The 23,219-nt window shown below is 38.0% G+C and overlaps 1 protein-coding gene across 1 annotated transcript in view; it reads left to right on the top strand.

Annotated features, from left to right (window-relative positions):
- Nucleotides 1–7,616, top strand: part of RAB11FIP2 (RAB11 family interacting protein 2) — a 33,601-nt gene extending 25,985 nt beyond the window's left edge. The window contains exon 5 of the mRNA XM_040071660.2: nucleotides 1,611–7,616. Within this exon, the coding sequence (XP_039927594.1) occupies nucleotides 1,611–1,838 (228 nt within the window). The 3' untranslated portion in view covers nucleotides 1,839–7,616. The remainder of the gene's footprint in view (nucleotides 1–1,610) is intronic.
- Nucleotides 7,617–23,219: the final 15,603 nt, after the last annotated feature.

Raw genomic sequence — 23,219 nt, 5'->3', positions numbered from 1 at the left:
GTGCATAATTAAAGTCATCATTGAACCTTAATTCCTGTTCCTTTGCCAAATCAGAAAATTAGGCAAACCCTATATTTCAGGCATGTAAGTGTTAATGATACTTTCTCCAGTGTGTACAAAAATTTAGTGAAAAGAATAAAATTTAATAAAATTTTACTTCCTTCTTGTAGAAGAGAATGTGCTAAAAATATGACCACAAAGTGAAGTTATTTTCTTTTCTATACTTGTTGAAAATCGATTACTCACCAATTTATAAATTTCATCAGGTTAGCCATTTTAATATAGTGGCAGTTACTGATTTCTTACAATTCCTTAACTTGGTATGTTTAAAATACTGAATATACATCCATAAATGTGACATTAAATGTCTCAAGTGCAGAGAGAAACCCTCAAAAGCACATATTTTTGAGAGCTACTGTTAGGATATAATTGATGCAGAGAGGCTGATCTGTCACACTTCAGCCTATTTGCAGGGCACCATCGCTTTTAGTTAGGTTCCTTTGAAAACTTTGCCCAGCTGCATATTTTAATGGGTCAGCATGTGCCAGTGTGCAAATATGGAGCTGTATGGAAAGAAAGGAATGGAGCATGGAAAAGGAATGAGTATTACTGTTATGTGGTGTGCTTAGCTGTGCAAGCTCTATCATTTTTAATGACATGCTTTGGCTGCAAACAAAAGCTATTTTGTGTGCAGTGGTAGAAGTGCAGGATTTTTTAGGTTCCTTATCTTCTAAATGTTTTCGTTTCTGAATGAGATGAAGCATAATGCTTAACATGTCTATCAATGATGATACTTGTATAAACCAACACAAAAGAAGACATTCAAGTTTACAGTCTTTTGGATCACATGTTGTCCTTTTTTAAGATGACTAATTTGTCCATCTCTGCTAATACCTGCACTTACTGAGTCATCAGAAATCATAACAGAAACAATTCTGTTTTCCCTACTGCTTAATTCTGGGCCTCTTCTGCCTTAAAGAAAGCAAGGTCTTTTATAAGTACACATTTATTTCTGCTTTACGTGCTCTGGTGCAAGTAAGATGCAACCTTTTACCTTCACCTGCAATTTAAAATTGAAAGTTTTATTATGTGATTCAGAAGCCAAGGCCTGGAGAACCACTGGTGACTAAAAATATGAATATGAAAGACAGATGAGGGCTGATGTCATTTAGAGCTGAGTAAATGCTTTGCTGTGATGTTCTCCAGAGGCAAAGACTCAGAGAAGTTACAGTAGGAGTTGAATTCTCAGGGCTCCTCTCTGTTATTCTATAATTAAGGTGGTTGGTTTCCCAAAATGCCAGCTGTTGTTGTGGTCACTGCTCTTATGGTCACTAACTCTGACACACTGACTGTGTGTCCATCTCACTGAGATTTTTTTCTGAGATGACAGAGTGGGAAATGTTCATCCACGGGCAGCTCATCTCCAGTTGTCTGCTCCAGTGGGAGTGTGGGAGGGAGAAGCACTGCAGAAAACAGAGGTGTTGATGAAAGAAATTGCTTTGCATGTCAAGAGATGCACGTGAGAAACATAAAAAGCAATAACCAATCAATTTTCTGGGAGCACTGAAGTGCTTAATAAAATCTGGGTTTTTTCCTACACTTACCTGCAGGAAGGAAATCCTTTCGATGCCACTGCAGGATACCGAAACCTCACTTATGAGGAGGTTCTGCAGGAACTGGTGAAACACAAGGAGCAGCTCAAGAAGAAGGACAGCCACATTCGTGAGCTGGAGGATTACATTGACAATCTTCTGGTACGAGTGATGGAGGAAACCCCCAGTATTCTCAGAGTGCCATACGAACCTTCTCGGAAAGCTGGCAAATTTTCCAAAAGCTGAGATAGCGGCACTCCAGGGTACTTTCTGCTGAATACATTAGTGGAAGCAGATCACACTTTAATATTTTGACTTCTCTTCATTCCTTTTCTCCTAAGAAGTTCCAGGAAAATGGGGAGGAAAGACAATGGCATGGTTTTTTTTCTTTTTTTTTTTTAATACAAACACTAGCAGGGGCTGCCAAAAGTTGTTTTCTGTTAGATTACCTAGGTAACTTTTTCTTTTTCTTTCTGAAAACACCTTTAGGTACAGAATACTTAAAATAGAGTTAATAATACAAAATAAATATGTCCATGCAGTTTATATAATAGCTTAGTGTTCACCATGTGGCAGTTTAAACTGGGAAGCCTGTGCTGTTATGAATGTTTTCTTGAATGATTATTGCTATTAGGCAAATATATTGATTCTTTTTTTACAGCATGCCATCAAGACCACTGTTTTCAATCCAGTGTAGTACTCTGCTAAACCTAAGTGTGGTTTGTTGCAATGGAATGTAGTTCTGCACATGTTAGAGGAAAACAGTGATGCACAATCCTTACAGAGTAAATGCTGTATTCTATACAATGTGCTTTTTATATAACAATGTAAAAAAAAAAAAAAAAAATCGTGCCATTTCTGTCATGGCACATGCTGGAACCAGTTATTTTACACTTATATGCTGAATTTTGTGTATAATGAGTGAACTTTGGTTGTGAGCTCATGACATAAGGTTGTTTTGAGGATCTTTTTGTATAAGTTACTGCATGCCTTTTTATGTGTTAAAAGTACTTTGAACAGTGTTCACAGAGTCAGAGTTACAACTGGAGAGCTCAAGTATGGAATAAAGAAATGAATGCTTTTGTTCAGTCAAAGTCTACTGCGACGAAAATGTACCAGAAATGGAGAGGCTGACTTAAATAGACACCATAAATCAATTTAAGGTTGAGTTTTACATGATATATGTGTCTTAACTTTTTAAATCTTATGACAACAAAGTATATGCCTTTAGAAATAGGCCATGTTGCTTAAACGCGTAGAGTACTTAGGCTTTTCATTAAAAATAACTATATTCCATGTAAATAGTCCTAAAAGTCAGTTTTCATTGAGGCAAATGAAAGAAGGACGTAGTAAATATCTTCTTGATCGTTTAATAATTGTTTGTAAAAGGATGTATGAAAAAGGTATCTGTTATTCAATGAATTAGAAAAATATAGTGATAAAGGTATAATGGGAACATACTGTAGGAGAACCCTCAAAATATTAACATGAATTGATTTTAATTTTAATTTCCTCAGTAAGAGTCTTACTTGGACTTTCTGTTGCTGTGAGACAGTAAAATGTTAATTAAAACATGTACAGAGAATATTTTAGATTTGGATTTAAGATATCTTTCTTTTTCTCTCTTTCTGCACTTGGCTGTTGGGGTTTTTTTACAGCACCATGACATGACTGCTGCTGAGGTGACCAAAAAAGCTTGAAATTACATTCCTTTTTGTTGTTGTTGTTGTTGTAAAAGATTTTAATATATTTTCATTTTTAAAACTGCAGAATTTGGTAATATCTTGAATACTTACATGTGGAAGGGTTGAGAAAGTTCTGTCTGGCTGCTTTTGACATCTTTAGTACTGTAGGACAGCATAGAATTATTCTAGTTACAAAAAAACTTCTTTGTACAAATTTTCTCAGATTTCATTTACTTATTTGTGGCTTTTTCTCCTTTGTTTTCTTCTTTTATTTAGCAACTACCTCCCATCCCCATTTAGCAGTGTCTCTAAAATGTGTGCAGCCAGAGTTCCCAACCCACCATTGGGATCCCTTAGTGTGGATTCCTGTGCCTGCATGGATCCTGGGGGATCCCAGCCCTGCCCAGCTGTAGAGCTCTGCATTTGTATTTTGCAGTGCAGAAATCCATCCCACACCAGGCAGTCTCTCTTTTGTCAGCCTAAGGATGTATCAAGTTTGGTACCTCAGAAACCACGTGAATGTTCTTTTGACCCACTTAAGATCTCGATGACTGTAAATTTGTTGTAATATATTCAAAGTGCCAAAGGTTGTGTACTAGTTTATGGTACGCTTGCTGTTGGAAGTTGGGGTTTACACTCAATTAGATTTTCATTTTTTTAATTACACCAAGATGTACTTCAGTTACTCAGTATTTCCATAAAAGTTCTTAAACATTTTCAAATGCTTGGCCAAAGCCAGCGGTTTTCTCGTCGTTGATGGGGAAATGTTCTGCAATTGTTTTGAATTCCACACTCATTTTCAGCTAAGTGGTATGAGCCCATCTCTAGTATCCACAGTGCTTAAATCATCCACACCAGTGAGGATTAACAACTGCACTAACCAGAGAATGTGCTCCGATGACTTCTCACATGCAAGCCAACTTATAATTATTAAAATGAAACTCAACTATATTTAGCACCTCTGAAATCACTTCTTTTAGAATGTAAATGTAGAATATCAAACTGCATAATTGACTAAAAGCAGATCATTTGACATATTTGCATACCGAGAAGATAAGCAGATTAAAGGTAGCGAAAAGATCAATTTTTGTGCATTAGTGAAGAAATTTAGTGAAGCTTTGAATGTGCTATCTAGTCTTTATCTGATCTCTAAGTGAATAAAAGCACCTTTTGTTTCTAACAATTTGTCAAGAAAGAGGGGAGAACAACAAATGCAATTTAGGAAAAGGTAAAGTTACTGAGAGAGGCAGAATGGGACATTACCAACTATGAAGATATTTTTATAGTTCATAGGTGAAGATACATGCTGCTTTTTGGAGCAATTCTTGAAAGATTACTTGCACATTATTTTCTGCTTAGAAAGAAAATTTTAGCATTTTCCTATATTGTAAGCTTCTTTTTAAAAAGCATCTTCACCCCACATATATTTGTTGAACCATGCAGTTTTCAAATAAATACGTTTCATGCAGAGTAGTTAATGTTGAAAACAAAGGAAGTTTTGTTTTTCCCATGGGATAAAATCATAGACCTTCTTGCAGATAATTTTAAACCCATAAAAACTTGCCATTTTTTGTCAGTCTTTCTTGCCCTTTAAAATACAGGGATGAAATTTTTGAACATCTCCACATTATTTTGATATTTTCTCTCATAGGTTAGCATAAGAGTTCATCCATGCATACTTTGAAATTATCCTTTGAAACAGCTGTGCTCGTAGCCATGTATTTTGCTTACTTGAAAGGACATATATGAAGGCCACACTTTAATGTTGTAAGTCAGAAATGTAAACTTTCTGCCATTCAAGAAGGATGTTTAATATTTATGTATGTTACCTCTTGCTGCTGTATTTTACATTTAGCTTGGTTTTCCACCTCCTAATGAATGTAGCATTCTCCCTAGATTATAACTGCATTTATTGCTGTTGGCTCTGTGTCAAGAACTATTTGTAATTTTCCAGCTGTGGAAATGTTGCCTTGTATTTAGAAAGGTTTCATGACTTGGGGACCTGATGAAAATCATGCTCATTGGATACTAGCCTGCATTTCTTTCTGTACAGGATGCCCTTTCTTAGACGCATCTTAAAACAAACAGGACTGCTGTCTTAATGTGTTTACTGCTGCACTGGGGGTTTATTTACACTTCCAGCTTTAAAGAAAGAGTGTTGTCCTAGATCAAGTATGCAAAGTGAGCTCACGCTTTTCTGCTCTTGATGTACCATTGCTGTTGTAGATGCGATAGGGGCATTAGCTGGGCTTTTACAACGGTGACTTTAGAGCATGTTGACTGACTTCCCCTTCTTTGAAGTGCTTGCTGAAGGATTATAGCACTGCTGTATTCATGATGCTAGATTTAAGGGTCTGTCAGCACTTTCGGTAGGAAACCCTATTTTCAGGGATTTATAACTTAAAAATTTCAATACAGTCACTGGAAGTATTTAATATGCAATAGGTAGCACTTTATTCTGTTTATGAAGGGGTTTGAGATTTGTTTCTGTTGAAAAGGTCACAGTCTCCTAAAGCATGGTGGGCATTTGCTTTATTTTTTTATAATTTCTACATTGAAGAAGCCATTGTATGTTACAAGTGGTCGAGCCATTCCTATTCATCTTAGAAGCTTCCAGATGTCTTGTATTAAAATGTATTATAAAAAGCTGAAGATCCAGGTTATATAGGAAGTTTGTAAAAGATAGGAACATTACTTATAACTTAAGGGTTTTATTTTGTCTTGTGCAATCAATGTTAGTTTGTCTACATTTAATAATGGTACAGAATCATAATTATATGCACCTGTGAGAAGTATAAACTTAGAGTGCATGAAAACCTTTATTTTTGTTCCATTATTGCAACTCCAGATCCTTTAATTTTTATTAAAATGTTACCTTCATATTTTAATTTCTGTTCATTAAATAAATATTGCATGTCTAACACTAATAAAGCACCACAATGCAGTACCACAGTATTTATTGAATTGTGACATTAATCTGTGTTATGCAAAGCATGTGACTCTAAACTCCATGGTGTTAAGGCTCTCAGACCACAGAGAGCAGAATTTCCTCAGGGACAGCTCTAAATGAATATCCCAGATGTTTGCAGGGTAGCCATTAAGGGAAGACTCTTCAGTAGTGTCCAAAACTTAGAATTATTGAAAAAAAATGGTGTATTCTTAAATGTCCTAATCTGTATGGGTTTTTTTAAGTATGGTATCTGCAATCCCTTTAAATGCACTATTCCTCTGATGCCATGGCTGTGTAAATTTTGCCAGGAGATCTTTGGCACTGCAGGCCAGAACAGCATTTAACATGAGAAAAAACACCGTGCACATTCTGATGCAGAAAACATGACACATATTTCTCCTAATACCTGACAGAATAAAAACCCAGCCTGAATGACAGAAAACTGGAGCATCCTCCCCCATTGCCCAGAAGTATTTTTTTCAATGCTCCCACAAGTTTTTCTCCTCTCCCATGAAGCAGCAAAACAGCAAAGTCTGTCCGCTGACGACAGCAGGTTTTCTGGATGGTGTTGAGGTATGGAGAACAGTTTTGGTTTGGGAGAAGAATATTGTCAATCTTCCACCCAGTCCCCTGAGCTTTGAATTCCACAGGGATGTGATTCCTTCTCTCACAGTTAATTTGTGCTGTGAGGAGGTCCTCTGTCAGTACATCTATGAACTTGAAAAGCTTCGAAAGGATTCTTCCGTTAGAGGTGTCCATGAAATGTGGTTATGGGAAATCACAGGCAGTTTGTGAGCTGCCCCTGGACTTCCACACGTGCTGTTATGCAGATGCCATCAGCTGTGTCTCCCCATGGCTCATAGATTTTACAACTGTCCTGGTGTGTGAGAGCTGAGCGATGAGGACAGGAGGGGAAGGCGTGTTTCAGGAAGCACCACACTGCCTGTTAAATACCAGCTTCCATCTGTAATTCACATCTGGTAACTAATCTCAGCTCCTGTGCCCATTTGAAAAGGGAGCCACACCATTTCCCTCCCTCAGAGGCATAATGTTTGTTAGCTGATACCAGCTGCATTCCTATTGATAATATAAGAGCCCAACTCGACTGAACAGCTTCCAGTTTCCCCAGCATGAAGTTGTCTGTGGAGTTTTCATTTTTAACCATCTCAACCCCCTAATAAAGGTTTTCAAGGATATTTTAAACATAGTTTAGCAGTAAAAGAACTATTGAAATTAGATGTAAACTAGAAGTATCATTAAGGACAATTCTCTCTCCAGTTCCGCTTATTGAAGTTATTTTTTTGTGGAACCACAGAGAGTAAAAATCAGGATTTCATTTCCCTATTTTAATTTGTTTTTATGGGAGTGTTGTGCAAGTTCTGGCTGCAGCTCACTTGGGATAAATTGCCCTTTTGTGTAACACTGGGCATGTTTGTAAGGTTATAAATAATGATGATAAAAAACGCATCTCTTTCTGGATTAAAATATTTTAAGACTTGGATTATTTTGTTGGATTGTTTTGTAATAGTGCCATTTTATATGAGGTAGAAATAAGACTATCTACTAAAGGAAGCTGTTTTCTCTTTTCTGTACTACTTATCGAGTAATTATGAGAGAAGGCTACCACACCGAGTGCAGCCCAACCTGGAAACTGTGTGGCACTGGTTGCGTAATGTTTATATAAACACCAGTATATTCAGTTCTGGAAGCCAGTGGCTATTACATGGGGATTATTGCAATGTATTTATAATGTGTTTTTACAGCATTTAGTAATGTAGATTGGTCTTTGATAAGTGGATGATGATTTAGGACAGAAAAGTACCCTCCGTGGCTAAACACTGACATGTTTATACTTTAAAAGTAAGCAGCTTAAAAAGGTTTTAGGGCCATGCAACATTTAAATGAAGCTGAATACTAAAAAGAGGAGAAACTTCGTGGGGATGTGTTTTGTTTGTTTCAGCCCAAAGAGTGTCTGCTGTGTGACATGCAGGGAATGAGTAGAAGCAACTCAAACTGGGGAGATTCCATTGCTGGGATCCAAAAAGCCCAACAAAAGAAAAAGTTAGTAGGGCTAGGAGTCTGATTTTGAGGGATCCATTTCCCCAGCACGTGTCAGGTTCTGTTTGTAACAGGAAGAGGTAACACAGCATGCCTTACTAACAAGATTGTTAGCAGGGTGAAAACCCCCCAAAAAGTGGGAGTCTAACAGAGGGATGAATTCTCAAGGTTTTAAGTGGGACAGGTGTTGGACAGAAGCAGCGCTGCCATTTTGGCTTTTTCAGCCCAGCTGACACTTGATATTAAATTCAAGGATTGAACAAACCACATTCCTAGGAAAGTTAGGAAGTGTCTGAGGAGATTTGGGGTATGCAGCATGTGGCTGGCCAGGTTTCCTCTGCTGTCCCTTGAAGTGGGTGTCTGGCTCAGGGTATTGTGGAGTGGCCAAAATGTGTCGTATCAGCTCCTCTAAATCATTCATCTGGGGCCTTCCGAGGTGCTGAATGTCTCCTCCGGTAACTTGCTGCTCACATTATGAATTCCTTGAAAATTGACTCCCTGGGACATCTTCACAGGAGACATCAAGGGTCTCCATTTAAATTTAATGAATATTGTATAATTTGCCAAGGACTTCTACAATGCATTAGGAAAATCTGCCTCTTTGAGACCAGAGCTTTGCCAAAATAATGGCAGCTTAATTGCATCCTTTAAAAGCAACTGCTGACTCTCCAGCTATGAGTATTTTCCATTTCCTAATAAAATGTTTTCCTGTTAAAGCAGCTTATTTCATTAACTTATAATTCATAGCTTAAATATGCTTATATTTTGCTAATTGTAGATTACTTAGTTCTTATTTTTAAGGAACACTGAAGCACAAAATACAAATGTCAGGGTTTGGTTTTTTTAAAGAAAAGTCTTGCCTTGTGCATAGCAATTGCATTTGGATAAGAATTTTAATATGCTATTTTTTGTGAGTTTTTACATGATATTTTAAACTAAATAATTAAACTTCTATTACAAGAAACAATTTGAAGTGTTCATGCCATTTTTAGTTTAATTTCTTTATAGATATGTGCTCCAATATTTTATAGTTAAGATTCAAAAGCTACCACAGTTACATATTTTAAATGGTAAGGATATATTGTGAGACTTCAAATTATTCTTTTTCAAAGTACACAAAGCCAGAGTATCTGATAGATTCTTTTGTGTTTTGTAAAAGTTCAAAGTGAGCTCTGGGAGAAGTAAGGTTTTCCTAAAAATTTCAACAAGCCTTTATGCTGAACTGCAGTGCAGCTCGATTTGGGTATGTAGCTTCAGGCACTCCTTCATCCAACAGCATAACATAAAATTTGCTTTTTTTCTTAATAACTCAAGGACAAGAGAATTGGGATCTGTTTGCAGCGGGTGCTGGGTACTACTTGTAAGGACCAAGTTACAAAATGGGGATATTTTGTGAGATGTAGTCCTGGCTTTTTTGGTGTTTGTGAAGTAGATGACACATGAATACCAGGCTCATTTATGTTTCCAGGATCAGATAGAAAACTTCCTATTTTCTGATATTTTCAGATTTAAAAACTTTTAGGATTTTTTTTTTCTTAGTGGACAGATTATATTTGGCTACAATGCATGTAACATTTCACTTGATTAATGTGACTGCTATTTGAGACCCTCTTGTAATTGGCCTCATAATCCACACAGAGAGTACTGTGAAATAGTGTGAATTTGAAGTTGAGAGGCTGATGAAAGGAACATCCATCAATAGTGGGGAGAAATGTAATACTCCTAATTAAAAGCAAAATAATTTTGTGATCTGAATTAAGATTCAGTTGGTGGATACTGAAGAGTAGTTTTTCTGGTAAGTATTTTTTTTATAACTGTGCGGTATAATTGCTTTGGAAGAAAACTCGTCTATTGTGTTTAATGGTATAAACTTTATTAGCCCTTTAGAAACCAAATACTTAATAAGGGTCTTTTGTTTAACCTTTGTTTCATTGGATATGATTTCAGAGGGCGTAAGCAGAATTTTATTGCTGGAGTTGATCACCGCAGTTATATTTGCTGACAGGCTCATGGTTATTCTTTTATCTGTTTCAGGATTTTCTGTTTAGTTCTAAGTGCTGAACATTTCACCGCAGTCTATTTAGAGCGTTATTTAAAACTTGTTCCAGTTCTCTTCATTCTTATGCACGCCCATGTGTTAAACTACTCCAGAGACTGGCTTAGCTCTGACCATATTTGGAGTCTGTTCCTCTTCTTTGCTCTTGGGCTGGTTTGGACGGGGACTTACGTCTAAAGTAACAAATGAAATATGTGACGAGAGCTGACTGCCAAAACCGGGATCAAAGCAAGTTCTGAGGAGCTCAGTGGAAAACTATCCTGAACTTTGGAAGGATGACTCAAAGCCATATTCTAAACAGAGCAAACCACAGTGAAATAAATGGCAAGGTGAGAACAGATTTCTTGAATAAGGTACGTGTCCCCCTAAGACCAGAAAGTCACTTTAGTCCTAGGGGAAAGGAAGCAAATTAGCAGATGAATTTCAAATATCAGTCAGGATGGGTTGCTCAGATGTTCTTTGCCTGCAAGTCCACAAACCTTTGCAATTCCTGCCTGGCTTTACTACCCAGAAGTGTGTTAGCCAAAGAGCATTCAAAATGAAAGGTAATTGCTGATCGTGTCATGTGGGACATCACTGACTTGATTGAAAAGTTGCCAAGTCTGAGGGCACGTTCTGTTAAATACACACAGTGTCTTCCTCGTCTGACTTAGGACTATGAGAGCATTCAGCTCTGATTCATTAGTTTTAGGCAGTTCATGTGAATAAAGAGACCTGAGTAAGGAGGATTTCCCTGAATCCTTCACAGAAAAATGTAGACTTGCAAAAAGCAGCTGCTGTAACTGGGTAGAAGGCTGTACTTTGTGGTTGAGTGCGTGTTTAAAAAAGCTGGCATTGGAAAAAAGAGAGAGTTCTGTGAGAAACCTAAACCTCTCTCACAGTCATGGCATCTCTCAAAGTCACAAGACTTTAAGATGTTTAGAAATAGCTGGAGAAAACCATTCAGCCACGGTGGTCTGTAGCAATTGGGAGCTGGAAAGAGAAATGTTAATTTTAGAGGGAGAGGAGGGGTTGGGGTAGTTGTGTTAAAGATTGATCAAATGCTAATGTATAGGGTAGGTGTAGAAGGGAACAGCAGCTCTCTCAGAATATAAAAAATGGAGAATGAGCTTGTTGGGTTTTCCAGGGAAAGGGGATGAGAAGCAATAACTGCTTCCTTCCAGGAGGCAATAACTGGCTGGCTGCAGTAAAGCATCACTCTTCAGGAGAGCGATGGATGCTGTGAACACAAACAGTAACAGGTTTCTCAGATTTTCCTATTACCTGGGAAAAAATCAGACAAATTCTCTTCCAAAGTAAATTGTTTCAAGTACAAACCCTTGGACAATAGCAGATACAAAAAAGTATTAAATCTTTTCTTCTTTATTTGATTCTACCTTTGACTTGGAAGGAAAAATTGTGGATTTTAGTCTGACTAAAGGCTAATGGAGATGTTCAAAGACTGACAGATAAGCAAAGAGTAATGCAGTTATAGAGGGGAGATGTCAGGTTGGCAGAGTTGTTATTATTGCAATTAAAATCATTCGGTGCAATGATGATTTTCTGCCAGGAGTGCCTGGGGACTGTCCTTTCCATCAGTAAATCCCCATACAAAGCAGCTGACATTCTAACTTGGGAAGAGCTCCTGGCATGATGCTGGGCAGCTGGAATGACCACTCACTGCAGTCCCAGGTACAAAGTGATGCTTTCTCTGAAGGATTTTAGAAGGCAATGCTTTCTCGTTAGAGCACCTTGAGAATTACTGAGGGATGAGATCATCACGTTCTAAAATATGCAGGATTTAGTATTTTTCTCATTGCTAGCCTAGGACACTGGATGTCTGAAAACCTTTAAGCAATTTGTAGCCCTTGCAGTTTGCACAGGAGAGGATCTCAGCACGGCACTTGGATTATTGTTATCCGTGCATTGTAAGTTTGTATTACAGAAACACAGAATGGTTTGGGTTGGAAGGAACCTCAAAGATCGTCTTCTTCCAACCCTTCACCAGACCAACCTGGCCTTGAACACCTCCAGGGATGGGGCAGCCACAGCTCTGGGCAACCCATGCCAGCACCTCAACACCCTCACAGGGAACAATTTCTTCCTAATACCTAATCTGTCAACTCCCTCAACTACTGGATATTAATTATTTAGGCTATTGGAACAGTGAACCTCCCTGCTTCCCACAGGTATAAAATGTGTTTATTTTGATGTGGCCCTGGAGTTTACAATGCCTGTGGCTTCCCATGAGAAAAGCTGGCAGCATATCTGCTAAAAAACATGAATCTCTTTTTATCAGACCACTACTCATGAGCAGCAAAACTCAGGAGACTCGGTTCTGTGCAAAACTTTTTCTCTTTTTTTTTTTTCTGTCTCCAGACCCTTACTAAGTATAGTTATGGAATCCTTAATAAATGTAATTATTTTTTTCAAACTTTGGCATTAGTACACAAATTTGGCATTAAACCAGGTCAAAAAGAGCTTAAAAGGCTACGAAATCCCAATATTAAGAGTTATTCCCACTTTGTCCCTGTTTTAATGGCTATATTAGATCCAGGGAAGTGGACCCTCAACCCACCTGTTTTCAAAGCAGCAATTAGCTTTGCTGACAGAGGAAAATTTAGGGCTAAAACATAAATCCTGGTCCTTGGGAATGAAATATTTTGGTTTGTCTGATATTAAAATTGCACAAAATACATGTTTGTTGCCCAGGATTCTTGTGAGTTGGCAACAGCATCAGTCTATTGCTTTCTGAGTTTTTTTCCTCTTCTGGCACACAGTTAAGCAGGCAATGTTGATTTGCTACAGCTTCAGTTGTGAATATAAAGTTTTCCTTCAGATATCTGACAACACTTTTCTATGTTGGTGCACCTGTACCTGCATTTGGCTTCAAATAAGTACAGAGCATGAACTTCGGCAAGTTGTAAAAATTAGTTGAAGAATAATAATAAATAAAATGGCATTCAGCCCAAAAATGTTGTGTTTTCATTACTCATGTAATGGCTCATTGGAATTATTTTCTAGAGACAGTGCTGTATATTTAAGTATGTATCAGAATAACTGCACTTCTAAATCAAGAGTCAAGTACCTACTTTGTATGCTGTGCTTATCTTCAACAGAGTTTGATTTAAAACATTTATCTTCCCCGGTATCATCTCCCATGTCAAAGCAGATTTAAATCCTGCTCTGTTCCTAATATCACTGGTGTCTAAAATGGGATCTGAGAACAAAAAAGTTTGATGATTCCTCTGTTGTTTGCCCACTTTGTAGTTATTAGCTGCTCTGTCATTGTTTTGAGTATCACTGAAGCTGAGAAGGAGAAGCGTCAGCAAAGTAAACTTTTAAAATTTAAAGCCAAGGTCAGACTCCAGGGTTAGCAGCACGAGGAGACAGCAATTTAAGATGGGTCCAATTATGCAAAATCATGTGTTGAGTTACAGCCTCAAGTCTCCACTGAGACCTGGGAGGTTGCCTGGGTAAATATATCAGAGGAATTTCAGGGGGGTTCTCTTTTGTTCCTCCCTTTATCTTGAGAGAGAACAATGCAAACAGCTTTCCTTTTGAGGTTGGTGGCTGCAAAGGAAAGCTGTTATCCCAGGAATGTTTAGTAAGTGCATTTCAGTGAGGGCAGCAAACCCAGCACCGGGCTTGGGAGACATTTGGCACCTTGCTGCATTTTATTGGTTTGCACAGGCAGAACGTTGGGACACCTCCAAATCCAGAAGTAGATCAGTTGAGGCACATCCAGTGATCCACTAAAGCAGAGCAAATTTTACTCTTTGTGTTCTTAATATTTAAACCAGGCACCATCACAGCTACGTCTTTCTTCAGAAGTCCTTAAAAGATCTTAACTTTCCCTCATTTTTAATTTATCTTTTCCTTCCAATAATTGGAAAGCACAAGCACACAGTGGTGCCAAGTGGTAACTCCCAGAAAGGCTGGGAATGAAGAGATCCAACTTGGTTTACTTGGATGATTTGTGTGGAAGTTGGGATGGTGATTATTTTGCCAAAAAAGGTATTTTTTACCTCTTTTTTTTTTTTTTTTTTTTTTTTTTTTTTTTCCTGAGTGAAAGAACATCATGTGCTATGCTTTTAAAGAACTTATCCCCAAGCAAAACTTTGTAAAGAGATGTTGTAGTCTTCCTGCTTCAGAAAACATCAAAACTTACCACCATTGCATTTTCTCCAGTTCTCAGTGAATCTGAGCTATATGGTTTCATAATTTTGATCATTTGTATGAAAGCATCCTTAATAAGAGAAACAGAGAGATTATGTTCAACAAAAGCAGAAGCACAGTTCTGAATATGTTTAAACAAGTTTTTGCATTGATAAACAAAACTACTAGGCATTTTTTTTTTTCAATCACTCAGACACAAGTACTTACTGAAGAATTTATACAGTGCTCAGGGCAAGTTACAGCTGGATCCTCTTAAAAACATCAGTCTTTTCTAACAAATGACTCATAAAACTAGTGCAGCTCTGAAGTTTTTCAGAAAATATATGCAATTAAAAGGGATTTTTGCCATTTGAACAAATAGTAAGCTATTGTAAATATCTTAAGGATCAGATAAAAACCTGATGTGTTGCTTTTGCAGAGCATTTCTCTTTCAGAAAAGCCAGAAGCTGAGCTTCAAAACTGACAAAGTTGCTACAGGTATTGTTCAAGTGTTTTTGACAGTGATGCTTCGTACCAAGCTGGGCTGAGGCACCTGGAAGGAAAGTCTTGTGCATCTGTATAATCAGCTGAGTGCCTGGGAATTTGCTGTCCAGTTAATTCTGCACGAATTCTACTGCACCACACACTTACCTTTCCTTATGCAAGGAAAGTGTATTTCTAAATATTGCTTATATTCCTTTGGATCATTGGCAAAGAAAGTAAATTCAAACCCTGACTCCTTCTGTCACCCTCTGGGATCTTCTCTCATCTTTGGATGTTGTTTAGCCCCCAAGACATCTCCTCTGCCTTACACAACTTGCAGGTGGGCTCTGCTTTAAGCTGTTCCTCCATCAGCAGCTTTTCCTTCCCCTTCAGGACCTGCCACATCAAAAGCACTTCCCTCTGCTCCCTGTGCCTGTGTGGAGTCAGTCTGGGGAGGCATTTGGGAAAGCTGCCCCTGGGAAGTCAAGGACACAGCCCTAGACAGGAGAAAAAGTTGAGTTTAAGCATCTCTCTCCTTCATGTCCACTGTAGAAGAGACAGTTTGTGCAACAGGGCCATTAGCAAGTCTAACCAAGAGAGCTGAATAATTTCTTCATGACCAAAGCACTCAGGGGAAAGAAATTCCCAGTCAGTTTTAAAAATATCTGGTGACTCACTGGGATGGGATGTCTACCATAGAATAATTCAGGCTGGAAGGAACCTCAAACTGGATCATCTAGTCCAGCTTCCCATACCCTAAGGCAACCTCACCTTTCCAGGAAATCCGTGCTAATTAAATAGTTTCTTCACAGGAACATAACAAGCTTTCATGCTTAAAATGCAGAATTGCACTCAGTAACATTTTTTATGATATAAAAACAAACAAACAAACAAGCAAACAAAAATCCCTTGCAATCCATTATACTTTTACAATGACCTGTTTATGTTAACAGGACTATGTTTGTCAGGAATTGGAATGGAATTAAGTTATCTTCTAGTCAGCTGATAACAATGAACTCAATAATGGACTCAAATCAAACTTTGCACAACTTCCCAGAGATATGTAAAAGTAGGTATTGTCTCTATGCTGAGGTTAAAAGGGATTACTAGTTACAGAAATCTAAGAGCAAGCTTTAATAAAAGCTGATATGGACTCTAAAACCAGGTAATATTAAGTTTTTTGGTTTTATTCTGATGAAAAATATCCAAGCAATATTAGCAGCAAAATTATTACTGTAGCAATAAAGATAACAAGTTTATAAAAAAATTACAATCCTATATGATTCTGTATGTTCTTCAAAGTTCAGGTTAGAAAGAGAAACTTGTAGAAAGGATAAACCTTTATCTAAGTATACTGTCAAATGAAGTTCCCATTATCAATAAGGGACAAGAGATTGAAAGTCACCTAGGGCCTATAAATAGATTTAATTAGAATACAATACAAAATGTATTTAGTGGAATACAACATGGAATATTCAATTGATTGATTGACCTACTGGTATTAGAGAGATAGGAGTTATAATAATCTGGAATCTGGGAGATAATTTAAAATGTTTTGAGGCTAGCATGTAATTGGTGTTCACCCAAGAGTCAAAGGATACGAAGAGAGCTGGGCTGACAGAACTAAAATCTATTTGAACACAAGTGAATGAGTAAATTCAGGAGGCAAGTTGGACAATTATATTCTGGTATTCCCTAAAGCTCTGGATTCGGTGTAAGATAAGAAATGCATTCCTCAGCCTGGCAAAAAGCACAGACATATAAAATTTATATGGAAGTATTAGTGAACTCTTATGAACCAATCCCCAAATTTGATGTACAAATACTCGTTAACAAAGTGTGAATGGCATAGTTAAAGTATAATAGATAATGAGTTAAGGAGGGAAAAATGGAAAATTCTGCAATGGGAATGGAAGCAAAATGGTGAGTTCAGCACCGAGGTTCCTCCAGGCCAATCTTCTGGTAAGAGTGGAGATGTTCTGTTAGAGGCAATGCAGTCCTGAAAGACCAAGCCATGTTGAGTTGATTTAAACCAAAATAATAAAAAAGTAATTTAAATAATACCAATAAACAAGCAGAATACCTTTAAGGCTGCAATAACTGGCTTATGTATAGGCCACACTTTATCTTGTATTTATTATTTAGGCTCTTGTATAGATTTGTTTCTATTTGCATTTATTATGGGCTGGATTATGTTTATATCCTCATTTATGTATAAATTATAATTCCAGTGGATATAAAATCTAGGAATTAATCTTAATGCTACTGAAATAAATTATCCTGGGTAGGCTAGATATATAAGAAAACAATATAAATTCATCTAAATTCAATTATTAAACAAAGGGAATATTTTATTTAATTAGAAAATTGAATCAATTTACTTACATTCATCCTTATCTGTCATAATTTTAGAGATGATAAATCTCTCCCTCTTACACTGTATTGTTATACATAGACAGAAAGAAGAAAATAATATCTCTTCCATTTTGCAATTCCTGTTTGATTTTTTTCTCAGCTGTGAATGAGCTAATTACTAATCAGAACCAGTGGAATAAATGTAGGTAGAAATAAGGCATTTTTATACAATAGAAAAGCATAGTGTTGTCAAAACGTGGATTAGACTTTGGCTAACTGATACAGATATTTAGCCAGGACTTCAAATAACTCAGTAGCTTAACTTTTTTCAAAGTTTAAATAACACTTAAGTGACTATTTCCTAATTTTAAATTTAAAAAATAATGTGAATTTAGCGAATGCAACTATTTTTGAAAGACTTTTTAAAAATCTAACATTTTTAAATTAGTTTTTTTACTCATCCCAATTTTATAGCGGGTAAGTGGGAAACAAAACAAAATGTATGAAATTTAAGATACCTAATCCAGCTTTTGGAGCATTCCTTGATCATTAGAGTCCAGTAAAATTTGGCTCCTTCTGAAATGTACTCTATCTAATTGGAGTTTGGTGGACTAGGGTTTTTTTTTTCCCCTAAGGAAGACTTAAGTCACTTAGGGTTACAGTAATTAAAAAACTGAGGATTTATTTTGATGCTGCAAGATATCACAAAGTCTTATGCAAATCAGGGTTCAAATTGGTATGAGTCCCATTCCTTGGAGCTGCTTAAGTCAGGAAGAATTCCTAAGTTTTACATTCTCTGTCTTTGTGAAGCTTTTTATCCCAAACAGGTCAACCTGAAAGTTACTGTGGTAAAAGCTTGTTATATTTGGCTGGGATCTGCAATTGTCAGGAGTCAGTCCAAAATTCGGGGAAGTCATGGTTTTTCATCAAGTCGGTATAAATTAATACAGACTGGGTCTGTCACACTTCAGCCAACAATGACCCTTCTTTACGTGTATGAGCATTCCCTTTCTGAATTCGATTACCAAGATATCTATTTCTTAAGCCCTACAAAGTACTTTTCTTGGAAAAATACTTTGCCTGTCAATTTTTCAACCAGTGATTATAAGTTGTCATGGTAAATCCTGCAAACCACACTGAGACTAATCCTGGGAGAAAAAGACCTGTGCCGGTGTCAAGAGCACAAGTACCCAGATTTTCCAAAGAAATGCAATTATAGTTAAGTATTTAAATAATACATGCATATTGAAAAAGGTGCAGTAAGTTTAGGGAGTTTCTTTGCATTACATTTCCTGAGAAACTATCCGGCTAATTTCCACACAAATTTATCATTGCATATAAAATTACCGCAGTTAGGAAAATTGCTGTTTGATGTATAAAGGAGTGAATTGTTCTTCTGAAAGCAAGATATTATAGGGCTTGGCAGTTGTTATATTAGGGTTTATGAACTGTGAATGTTCTGCAATGTTCTCCTGTACCTCGTGGACTTGAACTGTTGATACATCTCGGAATGAATCTTGTAAACGATGTTCCCGTGGGGGCACTCCAATTTTGGAACCTTTGTTACAGCAAATGGAATAAAGGCTTTGATAATCAAGTAACATAAATGCACCTTGTAGCACGAAAATTACACCACTTCTGTTTCTCTAGATTCACTTTAAAAATATTTAATTGGCACCACACACTTGGTTTGTGGTTATTGAGTTTTCTTACGTCCACTGGCATATGGGGAAAAAGTGCTTTTGCAATACACTGCAGACTGTTCATTGATGCAAATGAATCTAAGGACAGTATGAGACGTTGAAGCTGGCATTTTGATTGATTTGGCCAAAATAATGTGTGTGTATTGCTATTTTGCATATAATTACACAAACACACAAAATAATAGTGCAGCTAGAATCTCTTCTCTAATTAAGGTGATTCTGTAGTTCCTTTTAAACATGGAATTTATACTGGCCTTTTAAAATTTAATTTTAATGAAGGGAAAGGGGAATGTGAGGAGGATAAAAACCATATTAGTGATGAGAAGCCTTGGCCAAGCTTTAAGAAATTCAGGTTCTCTGTCCTGTTCTGCATGACTGTATTGGGGTCCAAACCATCTGCTTCCCAGGAAGAGGCTTTTGCCCCTGGCTGTTGTAGCCCTGGGCGCAAGGACACTCCACTTTGTAGCTAAAGCTTTCCCAGCACTGCAGAAAGCACAGGAAGTACAGAGCTGGCAAAGGCAGGAGCCAGGGGCTCGGTTCTCTAACGCAGTGATGATATTTGATGCCTTCAAGCTGCAAGAGCTGCTGCTGAATGTTCAGTGCTCAAGGCAATGCCCCTCGTGTTTTGGCGCAGTGTTAGAGCTGGGCACTGAACCCTCAGTGGGTGATGGTGGTGCTGGGCTGAAACACTGAGGATTTTTCTCTGTTTCTCTGAGCATGTGTGCCCTGAGGAGTCACACTTCTGTGCCCCAGTGCCTACATTTTGCTCTTCTCTTGCTTTTTGCACTTGCATCCTTTGGCGGGTGATGGCTTTGGGGATTTGCCCATCCCCATGCAGAAAACTGTAATGAAGAAGGAAAACTGAGTCATCTTTCAGGCTGGGGACATAATTAGCAAATCATCCTCTGGCCCTGCTGTTTTGTTCTGGATTGGTTCTCATGAAGAGGATCAGGTTTGTTTGTAAGTTATCCTCTCCATGACAGACCTCAGGGACTCTGTAATAGAGAACTTTAAAAGCCTTAATTAGGACTCACTGGTGTGCCCAGACAGGTGTTTATAAATGGGTGTGGTAGAGAATCTGCATGTCTGAAGGGCAGAGAAGCCTTTAGGGACACTGACAGCTGTCTTGGAGAGGTTATAACCACGGGGACTGGGAGTAGAATAAAATTCAAATGTGCTCTGCAGTCTGAGTCACCTGGCTCAGGAGCCATGCTCTCCCAGTGTGATAGTCTCCAAATACATGTCACATCTTTTTCCTTTCCCTGCAAAATCTGTTTGTTCATCCATCGATCCAAACAGATTGTGGGGTTTGAGCTTCCACTGCTGAGGCAAAGGCACGAACTCAACTCATGTGGAGGTTGTAGCATAGTTAGTTAAGGAGTATGAAACACTGAGTCAGCTAAGAGCCTGTAAATGTCTCTAAGAAATGAGTCCTTAAAGCTCATCTGCCAACTGAGAGGCGTGGGGCAAGAAGTGTAACTTCAGCTCTTACTTTCACAGTACCTCCTGTGGAAAAGTCAGTTGTGAATAATAAGGCACTACTAATTCTGTTATATTTCTCAGCTTTGGAGCATTTGACTTTATAAACTTACATTCTTAACATCTATTAATCAAAAATTGCATATAATTTTGCCATAATGCTGTTTCCTTCTGGCATTGGGAGAAGTTCTGGACTCTAGTGCAGGTGATTGAGCTCACACCTTTTCAGAGTCACCTGAGAGTAAGTGACCTTATTAATGAATTTAAGAGTAATCATGCTGTTCGTTGGTGTTCCAACAGGCATTGAGGTGCCAGCAAAGTTGGGAATCTCATGATATATGTCCTGAACAGCCCGTTCTTACAGTTTTAAGAGGCATGAGCTGGCAAGCATGTATTTGCCTCTGGTGCTTTGTGCTGGAGCAGTCAGGCTCTCCTCAAACCTCTGGGTGCTGCTCCTGGGAAACTCTTCCCTACATGGAGCAAAGGTGCAGCACCCAATCGTGCTCTGCTGCATTCCAGGAGTGCTGCCCCAGCCTGAAATAGAAAGCCCTGACAACCAAAGGTGAGAACTTTGTTTTGTAAACCAAAGAAAAGTGTTAGTTACAGAGCAGAAATAGAATTATTTAGCAGTAGGTCTATCCTGGAGCATAAAAAAATTATACACACAGTTCCCAGAAAGCAGATTATAAATGTGCACGTTTCAGATCAGCTTCTGTTCTCCACATCAAGAAGTTCAGTGCAAGCCCAAGCAACGCTGACAAAAGCAACAATTGCTCTGAAGTTTCTCTGACTGAAGGGGCCATAATTTGCCCTCAATTACCTTTAGCTAAGCGTGGATCTAAATGGAGTTCCTGGGACTGACCCTCCTTGTGTTTGCAAGAAGCTCAGCTGAGCTCTGTTTTTGATGTGTCCCGCAGCTCACCCTCTACCTGCTGGGTCGCACCTTTTGGGTTTACCTGTGCATTTGCACTTGGAGAACTTCAGAAGACAAAAAGTTAATATGATACAAATTTCGGGCCACGTGCTTGTGCTGTGAAGGCAGGTTAATCAGCCTCTTAACATCCTGTATTTCCTCTGGCAAGTAATGATATTATGCTTCAATCACATCAGACTTTTTTTAACACTGCCCTCAAGAAAGATTTGGATAAGATAAACATTTCCCGTAACATTTTCCCCCTCCCCTGACTTGCATCAGCTATATATGATTTATCTTTTAATGTGTTAAGGCCAGCTCAGTGCTCCCTGCCCAAGATAATCTCTCATTGACTCCACTGGGAGATTTTCTCAGGGCAAGAACATTAAACAGAGCACTGATTTTATTTTATTTTTAATGTGTTTCTGACAATTTTTTTAATTTTGCCTCTCTTTTTTCATTTTAATTTCTGTCTTGGTGATGCAGTAGAGATGATTTATTGGAATGTATTTTCATCACTATTGTTTCAGCCACGCTTTAACACCTGCCATACAAGATAAATCTGCCGTGCACTGGTATAACATGAAATGCGATTCTTTCTCCTGTGCTTTGCTTCTAACCTTATTTTTAGATAGAAGTCTTTGTGCATAGAGACTGAGTTGAGTAATTTTTGGTCGGCAGCATTGCTGTTATCAATGATTTCTTTTCATGCACATTGGCACTTAAAATATTTTCTTCAAATCCATCCTTTTTTGCTACAAAGGCACTTTGATAGTGAGTTGGTTTAAGAAATTGAAAGCTTACCTAAAGCTTGCCTTAATATTGTGGACTGTGGAAGGTGAAGAGTTATTACATATTCTCTTTGTACTGTGGAGACAGCCCTAAATTTTATCATGTATTTGCTAACTTTAAATTCTGCTCCTGAAAAAACCTTGTATTCATGGTTGCCTTTAATAACAACAAAAAAGAAATCATGAAATTGGCATCACTTTTTCAATGTCAAAAAGGCTTCTAAAATGAGGCCCTGTATTAAGATACTGTAGAGAAATTATATTTTAATTGGCAATGTTCTTTTATTTTACTCATCATGGTAGCTGTCATAATTAGAGGCCTTGTTGGAAAATATTTTTTGTTTACATTTAGTGAATAAGTTTTGATTTTCCTTTTGTGTGGCATGATCCATTTAAAGTGGCTCCCCTAGAGATTTTATGGGGCTTTTGAACCTTTTTTCCTCCTTATGTATAGGTACTGGTATGTAACCAATTTCAGGATCTAGAGACAGTTTTGCTTAGGGCATGAGTTCTGGAGCACAGCAAGCTTGTCCTCATCAAGTTTTCTCCAGGATGATTAAAATTTGCATCTCCCAGCTTACGGCAGCTCAGGTGTGAGTTTTGCCATCCAGTGATATTTTAGGTGAGGAATGGTGTCATTGGTTTTGTTTTACTGGGTTAAACAGAGAATCAGAGAAGTGAATGCTGAAGGTGGCAAAGTGTTGACAAAACAATGTCATTGATGCCTTCCTCAGTTTCCTCTGATATTCCTGAGTGGAAAGAGTTGGGGCAGCAGGATAGCACCAAGGCTGGTGAGGGGCTTGGAACAGGAGCCCTGTGAGGAACCACTGAGGGAGCTGGGGTTGTTCAGCCTGGATAAAAGGAGACTCAGGGGTGACCTGATCACTTTCCACAACTCCCTGAAAGGTGGCTGTGCTCAGCTGGGGTTGGTCTCTTTCTCCAGACAGCACGGACAGAAGGAGAGGACACAGCCTCAAGTTGTGCTGAGTGAAATATAGGTTGGGTGTTAGGAAAAAA

This window comes from Hirundo rustica, chromosome 8, assembly GCF_015227805.2.
Source record: "Hirundo rustica isolate bHirRus1 chromosome 8, bHirRus1.pri.v3, whole genome shotgun sequence".
Classification (NCBI taxonomy): Eukaryota; Metazoa; Chordata; class Aves; order Passeriformes; family Hirundinidae; genus Hirundo; species Hirundo rustica.
Note: the sequence above shows the minus strand (reverse complement) of the source record. Positions and strands in the feature narration are given on the sequence as shown.